General features: G+C 46.0%; 1 protein-coding gene across 1 annotated transcript; it reads left to right on the top strand.

The window, feature by feature from the left end:
- The first annotated feature begins 303 nt into the window (after window positions 1–303).
- On the top strand, window positions 304–5,723 carry chpf2 (chondroitin polymerizing factor 2). Its single transcript, XM_080489650.1, has 5 exons — window positions 304–802; window positions 917–1,264; window positions 2,137–2,701; window positions 3,313–3,495; window positions 3,887–5,723. Exons 2-5 carry the CDS (start codon window positions 993–995, stop codon window positions 5,159–5,161), a joined length of 2,295 nt encoding a protein of 764 aa, XP_080345776.1. The 5' UTR covers window positions 304–802; window positions 917–992; the 3' UTR covers window positions 5,162–5,723.
- Window positions 5,724–10,039: the final 4,316 nt, after the last annotated feature.

Here is a 10,039-nt window from a genome sequence, read left to right as displayed (position 1 = left end):
GGTCAAGGGTCATGCTCAAGTGGTGACCTGTCCACTGTGGGAATAGAACTTACAGGCATCCAAATATATAGATGTCTTCGTTTTTTTTCCAACACACCCAGTGTGACTCCTCAGCGAGCGGTCCGCCGCCGCTGTGCTTCTCTGCCTGGTGATGCTGCAGCAGCGTAGCGGGGGAGCTCAGCTCAGCTCGTAGTGGAAACCAGCTGCTTCTGCTCTCTCGCTCTCTGTCCCCCCCCCCCCCCCCCCCCCCCCCTCTCTCTCTCCCCCCTCTCTCTGTCTCTCTCTGCGTGTGTTGGCACTCGCATTCAAGAGGAAGTAGAAAACCCCGACGAACATGGAGGACTTGTGTTCCGCCGTGCTGGACTGTTTTTCGACGAGGAGACGGATGGACGTGGACGAGACTCGTCGGTCGTCGTTTCTGCGCTGAAACAACCGAAAACGGCCGTTAGCCTGCTAGCTGTGCTTATTCCTCCGGCAGACAATAACGTTTCTGTTTCCTAAACCTAATGAAACCGTTCGCTCCTCTGAAACTAGATTAAATTTAAACTACTAACGTTACCTGGTGACGTTTAACGGTTCGGCTGTGGGAGTTTGGAATTAGCAGTTAGCGTGAAGCTAACTATCTCCCCCCCCCTAAAAATGTTAATGCTAATTAAGGAAACGTGAAGACTACAGCGGTGATGATGAAGATAACCAGCTGGATCAGTTTGTCTCACTGACTGTGTGTAACTGTTATTTTACGAGGACAGAGTGGCTGCACTTTCACAATGACTGCATGTCTTGTCGTGTTGGGGATTTTATGGTAAAAGTATTTATCATTCACATTTACTTCAGAGGTGGATCAGACACTCATGACTTATGATCTGATAATTGAGGATCTTTTCTATAATTTCTGCTTCCCGTGGGGCCCATGCAGAAAGTGATCTAAAGTCGGGAGTGCTGTTGGCAATGTCAGACGATCTGTAGTGTGGCTCGGATCAGAACTACCAGCCATGCGTGTGTCTTCGTTGTTGGCCCTGTTCAGGCCTGCCTTGCCCCTGATCCTCGGACTGTCTCTGGGCTGCAGCCTGAGTCTCCTCATGGTGCCCTGGACACAGGGAGATACAGACGACCCCTGCAGAGATGAACTGAGCAATGGCAGGCTCTTCATGGGGAGAGGGGACACCCAGAGGGACCCCAGGGATGGAGCTGGGGAGGAAGACGTTGAGCCACGTATCGTGCCTTACCACAAAGACCCCAACAAGCCACACAAGAAAGTCCTCAGGTAAGATCAGGGGCAAAGTTTGCCTTTACTTTGTCTTTTTTGCACCTTAGGGTCTGTCACTGAAAGGTCAACACATCCTGATACATGCAAATATCACATTTAGTCAGTTGTAGAGGATTTTCTTCACCAGATAAGACTTGTATCTTGTTTTTAAATATTTTGCAGTTTATGTGAGGGTCAAATGGCGACATAAAGGATTACGAATGGTTTGGTAGTAAAAGCTTCACCTAACAAACTTTATCAGGATATATAAAGTATTTCTGCATCAAAATAATTTCACATTTTGGATTGTTTTGGACTTCACTCTCTTATTAAACCAGCTGACAAATGTCATTATAATGTATTCAAATATAGAATATGTGCTTCAAAGCAATAAGGACAGGTTGTTACCTTTCATCCACACTGACCTGACTGCATTTAACCACTTTGAATGTAACCAGATTTTAGTTTTAGAAACTACACACAATTTGAACACACTGTGTTTAGCCTTCGAACATCTCTATTTAATAGGATTACATCTAAATCTCTTCTGTGATAATCTAAATAAACTAAATTGTGTAAACATCATAGGTGGTCTGCTCCTCTGATTAGAGATCATATCAGATGAATCTTTTAAATAGCTCTGATGAGATTTATTCAATATTATTCTGTCCTGTTTCACCGTCTCATTGTTGACAGAAAACTTTCTCATGTTCAAAATTTTGATATTTGCTTGTTTCTTAAAAAAACCCGTAAGTTTCCACTAAAGATTCTGTTAGCTTTGTAATTTCCTGTAATGGAAGCAGAAAAATTCTCAAGGCAAGGTGCCACCTTCATCCTGCTTGTGCGTCATTGTTTGGTCAGATCTTTTCCGTTCTTGTCCTTCTCTCCAGAACGAGATACATTCATACTGAACTGGGCATCAGAGAGCGACTGCTGGTGGGCGTGCTGACCTCCAGAGCGACCCTCAACACGCTGGCCGTGGCGGTGAATCGCACAGTCGCCCACCACTTCCATCGCACCTTTTTCTTCACGGGCCTGCGCAGTCCCAAGGTGCCTCACGGCATGACTGTGGTCGCCCACGGAGACGACCGCCCCGTGTGGTTGATGTACGAGACGGTGCGCCACCTCCACCAGCACTACGGCTCCGACTACGACTGGTTCTTGTTAGCCCAGGACGACACCTACTTGCAGGCAGACCGCCTGTCGGAGCTGGTGGGCCACCTCAGCGCGGGTCAGGACCTGTACATGGGCCGGGCGGAGGAGTTCATCGGCGGGGAGGAGAAAGCACGGTACTGCCACGGAGGATACGGCTACCTGCTGTCACGCAGTCTACTGGCCCGTCTGCAGCCCCATCTGGACACCTGCCGTAACGACATCCTCAGTGTGAGGCCTGACGAGTGGCTGGGCCGCTGCATTATTGACTATCTGGGTCTGAGCTGTGTTGAGGTGCACCAGGTAACAAAACGAGACAAAACGCATACTAATCTGTGGGGATTGACATAGATATGGGTAACTCTTTGTTATAACCGTATTTATAAACTTAAAACATAAAAGTGGGGATTGTATGATAGATTGTGTCAACATGTTATTGCAAAAGACAAACTGAACTGCAGTACATCAACTGATTCGAGTCAGAAGCACAAAGATCAAGGAAAAATGACTGAAAACAACAAAGTTGATAACTGAAATGCTGCCGGTGGAATCATATTAAAAAAAAAGAAAAACGTTTTTTTGTTGAAATTTGGCCCAAGAACACACAAAAACCCCCAATGTATTTCAGAAATACAAATAACAAAGTCATCAACATCATATATTGAAGTGTTTTGTTTTTTTTTGTGCATTTTACATTATTGCATGTTCAACTCCATGAAAGTTGTGAGGGAGTCACAAGGCCACTCTAATTTTGGTTATTCCAAAAACATCTCCAGTTATTTAAAAAAAAAAAAAAAAAGTTAATTCATTTGTGATTTTGCAAAGTATATTTTTTTCATTATTCTGATGTGGTGTGTAAGAATTTCCCCTGTCCTAACATTTGTTTCCTGTGTCAACGTTTGTGTGACTCGCAGGAGATGACTTATCGTTACTTTGAGCTCGGGAAAAACGCAGACCCGGAGCGCGAAGACAGCGCCCAGTTTAAAAATGCCTTCACGGTTCATCCCGTGTCTGAACCGAATGTCATGTACCGCCTGCACAAGCGCTTCAGTCAGATCGAGCTGGACTGGACCTACATGCAGATCCAGCAGCTGCAGGTTTGTGCTGCTGAGCATCTGTAAACAAATGCATGACTCATTCCTGACGGGAGCATGTGCCCGCTGAGTGTTATGTCCACACATACATTTTGTTTTCCTCTCCACTGCACCCACTATTCAAGCCTCAGCAGAATAGCCTGACTGGTACAGTATTTCTACATGTCAGCAAACCAAAGCAAGAGAGAGAGTGATTTTGTTGAGAAGTGAAGTGACTGTTATGATCTGTAAATTGCTCTGAGATGTTTTAGTACCTGAAAAGAACTCGAAGCTTAACGAAAGCTGGTCTGAGTTGATTTTAATTGTCACTCCCTCTGAGGAGCAGTAAAATATGTAAACAGCGGTTTGATTATGACCTAGATTTTTATATGGATTCTGTGTGTGTACTCATCAGATGCAGATCAACAACCTCAGCGACCTGACGCCGGAGGGTAAAGCTGGAGTGACGTGGCCGATCGGAATCAACCCTCCCTTCAAGCCCAGGACTCGCTTTGAGGTGATCAACTGGGAGTACTTCACCGAGGAGCACATTTACTCCTGCGTGGACAGCTCTCCCAAGTGTGAGATGAGAGGAGCCGACCGTGCCGACGTGAACGCGGTTCTGGAGATCGCGGTGGAGCGCCTGAACGAGCGCTACCAGCCGCAGCTCCGCTTCCGCAAGCGGCGGCTTCTCAACGGCTACCGCCGCTTCGATCCCACGCGTGGCATGGAGTACATGCTGGACCTCGCCCTGGAGGCCTACACTCAGAAAGGCCACAGTCAGGTCATCGCCAAGCGGGTCAACCTGCTCCGACCTTTGAGTGCAGTTGAGATCATCCCCATGCCGTATGTAACGGAGGCAACGCGAGTGCAGGTCATCCTGCCCGTCACTGCCCAGGATCAGGACTACGTTGGAAACTTCCTCGACATGTATGTGATGAACACACTGGACACTCACGACAACGTTTTGCTGACCTTCTTGTTCATCTACGATCCGTTCGATGCACAGCGAGTCAGCCAAACAGACGTGTTTGCTGGTATCAAGGCCATGATCGGGGAAGTGGAGAAACGCTACGGCGACGTGAAGATCCCCTGGATCAGTGTGAAGACCGAAGTTCCCTCGCAGGTCAAACTGATGGACATCATCTCCAAGAAGCACCCGGTGGACACGCTTTTTTTCCTGGCGAGCGTTTGGACGGAGGTCAACGCCGACTTTCTCAACCGCTGCCGCATGAACGCCATCAGCAACTGGCAGGTCTTCTTCCCCATCCACTTCCAGGAGTTCAACCCCGCCGTCATGTACCGCGACCAGCAGCCCTCTGCCGCCTCCTCTACCTTTGCTTCCGACTCGCTGCGGGACGGACACTTTGACCGGCACGTCTTCGACGAGGCCTGCTTCTACAACGCGGACTACATGACCGCCCGGACCAAGATGGCGGCTGACATCCTGGACAACGAGGAGCTGCTGGAAAGCATGGACGTGTATGACATTTTCGTCCGCTACTCAGGCCTGCACGTGTTCCGAGCCGTGGAGCCCGCGCTCATCCAGAAATACGTGCGTCGGGCGTGCAACCCTCGCTTCAGCGAGGACATCTACCACCGCTGTGTCCTCAGCAACCTGGAGGGTCTGGGCTCACGCTCGCATCTGGCGATGGCTCTGTTCGAGCAGGAGCAGGCCAACAGCACATAGACGCCGGAACTGAACCGTGGAGGACGTTCACAAAAACTTTGAACACACACACGTCTACCGCCGTTCTCGCTGCTGTACAGGGTAAACAGAGGTCAGGATCAGCCAGGAAGCAGCACTATTTCACTCAAGGACTTTTCAGCGGATCAGATGAGTGCCGATGTCTGAGCTGACAGTTTTATCATGCAGCGACAATCCTCCGAGCCGGGCGCTACGCATGAAAACTTCAGACTTTAAATCTGTCTCGTCAAGGTGATGAATGAGTCGGGGAGGTGTCACTTTGTACAACTCCCTGAACAGACTGACGCAGGAGCTCTCGCTTTGATTCCTTCTGTTCACGTATTCATCCAGGAGGCGGGAAACCATATTTATATATTTGTTTTTCTTCAGAGATGTGATGGATTCATGATCAACAAAAGGCTTCACTGTTAATAAATAAGAAAATAAAGTTGAGCAATAAGTCTTCCTTCATGAAGATGTCTGAAATAATATAAAGTTGCTGGCTGCCTTTTCTTTCAAATGTTCTTTTTTTTTTTTTAAATATATATATTAAAGAGTGATATTTGCACTCTAGCTGTTTTCTTCATTCCGAATGTGTGACTGTGTTCGTTTCTCTCTCTCATTAGAGGATGATTCTCTGTTTGGAGGTTGTTTGTGTGGAGCTGAAGCTGTTATTCCTGGAAGTGTGTGTGTGTGTTTTCTGCTCGGCAGAGCCGAAGAGGAAGAAGACTGTGCTGCTCAGTAATGATGGTTTGCTCATATCCAGAGTAATGTGTCTTGTAGTCCGTAGGCTTTGCTGCGGGGCCTGCAGGCAGTGAACAGTTTGTTCCGGAGGAGTCCGCCCCGCCTCGTCTCCTCGCATTAAGTCAGTAAATCTCCACCCCTGCCCGGGCCTCCCTGGGATTTTTGGCGAGAATTCTGTATAAGTGTGTGTTTAAGGGAGAGAAGTGAACCCAGTGCCCAGAGGGAGGGTCGGAGCTCCCTAGCATAGTGGCAATGGCGGTTAACCTTCCTGCAGACGTTGCTGAATAGTCTGAATGGCTTGCTTCTTGCAGCCTACTCCTCCTCCACCTCCACCCACACAACGTCTCGGTGTGAGGGGTTGTCGGCTCGGGGCGGCAGAGTGAAAGGGGCTCATTCTGAGGGGGGAGCGGGGCTGCAGTCGGCTCGCAAAGGAAAAGAGCAGACCTCCACCTGCTTCCTTGTGGTGAGGTCAGCGAACAATAAAAAGTCTGTCCGCCACCTCTGAAGAAACGTTTCCCCAGCGAGGAGTCCGGGCACAAAGTCAACACTGAAGCAGGAAAATGAGAGGAGTCATTTTCTCCGTCTAACAGGTGATTGGACAAAACCCATGAAAAACGTTAATCTGATCACTTTTAGAAGCAGTTTTTATATAAACTAACATACACTCTGTTGAGATTGTAGAGAAAAACTTTTTTTTTTTCTCCTAATGTTTCCTCTTCCTCATTGTGTAGAGTTCCATACACACAACCAGATTTATCTATTGTTGCTTTGTCCGTGGAACAGATGAGCTCATTCTTCTGGATAGTATTGCTTGTTTTAAGATTCAAGAAATATTTAATTTCATTTTATTACTTTATGCCTGTTAGAGAGATTGATGGGACACAAATGGGCTGGCAGTGAATCAGGTTGATAGTACCTTCGATTAGAGATTATACCTGGTGATATCCCTTTCTTTATAAATCACAGTGTGCCTTCCTAAAGTTTGACTTCTACAGGGAGTCTGTGTGTGCAGCACTAAGTAGTCTGGTGACCTTATTCAAGACTATCTGAAGTCTGATAAGGACTTTTCTTGTTAGCAGCAGGCCATATACCAGAGCAATGTGGCATATCACATCACATTAAAGCACTAACATAGGTTTTTATGGCTGAACAAGTGAGAGAAGAACGGCTCTGCCTTTCCTCGTTTTCATAATGATCCCCTCACTTATGTCCGGCGACCACGGGTACGACCCTCGGCTATTTGATCAGACTCGCTGGCTCCAGTCCAGTGGATACACGGCGAGGACAATAAACCTGTTTAACTGTGTCTGAAGGTGAGCTCAGCGTGGATGGAAACATCGGACGAAGCTGATTCAAACTAAGGAGCCCCACTATAATCTTTCCATCACTTCCTGTCACTGCCACGCAAAACTCAAATTGAATTATTCACCCACTGACTTTAATTGTGAGGGTTTGAGATCACCATGAGGCAGGAAACCCTTTCTCTTGATCATATGTTGTACACATTAGACTCACATACGGTAGAATACAAGATCATTAAAAATGTTTAGATGAGAAAAGGCAAAAATATTAAGTAAGAGTGAGATGATCTATCAGCTGTGTGGCTGCTGTTTTTAGATCTGTATAAAGCAATGCATCCAGTCCATCCTATCCACATTTTCCTTTTTGCATTTTATATAGACAATGCTAGTTTTTTTCATTGTGCAGATACCACTCTGTGGTGACTGCTTTCTTGCCTGAAGTAATACATTAAGTATTTGAGCTTATTATTATGGTACCAAGATACATTGTCAGAGCATCTAATTCCATACTTAATTGAAATATTGTTTCCAGGCATTTATGGATATCTCTCTTAGCCAACTTTGATGGGGCCCTGGCTCTTTAGCTCCGAACCCCAAGCGGAGTGAGAAGATGGTGCCGTCGTAACGATGTGAAAAAATAAAGCAAGACACTTCAGATATCATGGCATTTACAAACTTTGGCAAGCGCTTCTTTATTTACATCCAGGCTGTCTCGCAGTGTTGCAGCTGTTTTCCCTTTTTTTTTTTTTGTTTGTTTTTTTGTTCCTTCTTTGTCTCTTGTAATGGAATCACCAAACAAGTGTTGCTGTTTACAGATATACAGTATCATATATACTATAAACTTCCTGTCGGTGACCCTCTAACAGCAGTGTCAACAGAGAGAAAGAGCAGCTCCCGCTCTTCAGAAACACATGCAGGGATTGAGACAAACATGTCAACAGTACGCCAGGGTGTTAGCCAACAGAACACAGTAGTTTGTTTAAACGTTTTGTCACATGCACCACTCACAAAAACTAAGGGATATTCGGCTTTAGGGTGAAATTTCAGGATGGAATTGAAATGCACTATGACCTTTCTAACCTTTAAACAGGTATTTGAGCACTATGCATCAGCCACTGCCGTGTTAGAGTGTGGACAGGCGTGTCGAGCTAATCACAGAACTGCTCACTTTGTGTATGGTAGCCCATACTACCAGAATGACATATTCCAGTCATTGTGCCCCTGCATGAACACAGTCCTAACTTCGTCTTCATGTTCCAGCTCGAGGCGGCATCATGAGGGAACAGCTGCTGGAGGCTGGCTTACTTTAAATGGAGAGACCTGCACTTTCTCCAGACCTGAATCTCACAGAAAACATGAGGGATCAGCTGAGTCTCTGTGCAGAGGCTCGTAACTCTGTACCCACAACCTCAGTGACCTGAGGGCCGCCCTTCAAGAAGAGTTTCAGGCCTCAGCAGACAACAAGTCGCCTTGTGAACAGCGTGAGATGTCGTTGTTGATGCTCAAGGGAAGATGACAAGTTACTGAGACAAGGATATAATCTCCACTGTAGTTGGTCTTTGTTTCATTCAACGGTTTAAGATGAGGAAATCATCATTGCATGCTTCTATTAAATGCCCTATTTTCATGATATAATATCACTGTAGCATGCACTTTTTTTCCTCATTAATTTCACCCAAAAACCAAATATCCCGAAACATTTGTGAGCAGTGTATTCTGATCAGCGCCGAGGAGCCGCAGCTTGTAGTTTCCTCCACTAGAGAGCGCTAGTGACTCAGTGACAACCATGTGAATGCCCTGCTCATACAAAGAAAAACAATCACTTCAGGTCAGACACAGGACCAAGATCACTACCTATGACTACCTCTACTGAGTGCAGTTAATATAACTTAGTCCTAGTAAAAAAAAAACAACAACTCAGAAAAACAAAAACAAAACAAAAAATCATACCTACAGTTAGTTGCTGGTAGGGCATGTCATTTTTGGCAAAAAAGTTTCCAGAAGGCATTTCGTCGAATGCGGCGAGCGTCCCTGGCTCATCACACAGGCCGCTTGCTGCCAGCTTCTTGTATTTACACATATCGTCTCATCAGATGTGTCAGTTAAAGTCCGTGGAGCATGCATAGGTCATCGTGAAATCATCCAATCACTTTTTGAGTATGCTGGGATAGTAAAGGAGGGCCTCACCCATGACCAAGAGAGTCCCGACAAAGAGTCACAGCACAGTGCAAAGAAACCTCCCCCGAAAAAAAAAAAAAAAGGCTTCACCAAGATCAGAGTAATAAAAAAAAAAAAAAAAAAAAAAAAAAAGAGTCTCCAACAACATATACATACAGGTCAAGTTTTGTTGAAAAAAAAAAAAAAACACAGGTGGAAAATGAGACCGGTGTTGATTATATTGTGTGTTACAGCTACTGAGACTCAAAAGCGAGGGAGGTCTGTCTTTGTTGAAGCTTCCAGCTCCCACGATACGACACGGCGTAGAACCTAAAATAAATCACCCCCACCCAAGATAGGCCGCAGAGGAACGCTAACATTCCTGCCCCACTAATCTAAAACTCATGGAGCTCCCATGCTGCAGCGTGTAACTTCCCCCCTCCCTCCCCTGCCCTCCCCTCACCAAAACAAACACACAGATAGTCTGTCATATACTGTACAGCTGGCCCTCTCAAGGGGGGAAAAAAAAAACATATTTACATTCACATCTCTTGAAAAAAAAAAAAAAAGAAACCTTCATTTTTTTTGTTTGTTTGTTTGTGTGTGTAACATAAAAAAAATTAGAAGTGGAGAAAAACTCTTCGACCTGGGTTTAAATCAGTCCATCTCCATGGGGGGG

This window comes from Lipophrys pholis (genome assembly GCF_963383615.2).
Source record: "Lipophrys pholis genome assembly, chromosome: 20".
Taxonomy (NCBI): Eukaryota; Metazoa; Chordata; class Actinopteri; order Blenniiformes; family Blenniidae; genus Lipophrys; species Lipophrys pholis.
Note: the sequence above shows the minus strand (reverse complement) of the source record. Positions and strands in the feature narration are given on the sequence as shown.

Coding starts and splice junctions, on each gene's coding strand:
- chpf2 (XM_080489650.1), top strand. CDS start 993: ATGCGTGTGTCTTCGTTGTTGGCCCTGTTCAGGCCTGCCTTGCCCCTG. Junction 1,265..2,136: donor CCACACAAGAAAGTCCTCAG/GTAAGATCAGGG, acceptor CCTTCTCTCCAG/AACGAGATACATTCATACTG. Junction 2,702..3,312: donor GCTGTGTTGAGGTGCACCAG/GTAACAAAACGA, acceptor TGTGACTCGCAG/GAGATGACTTATCGTTACTT.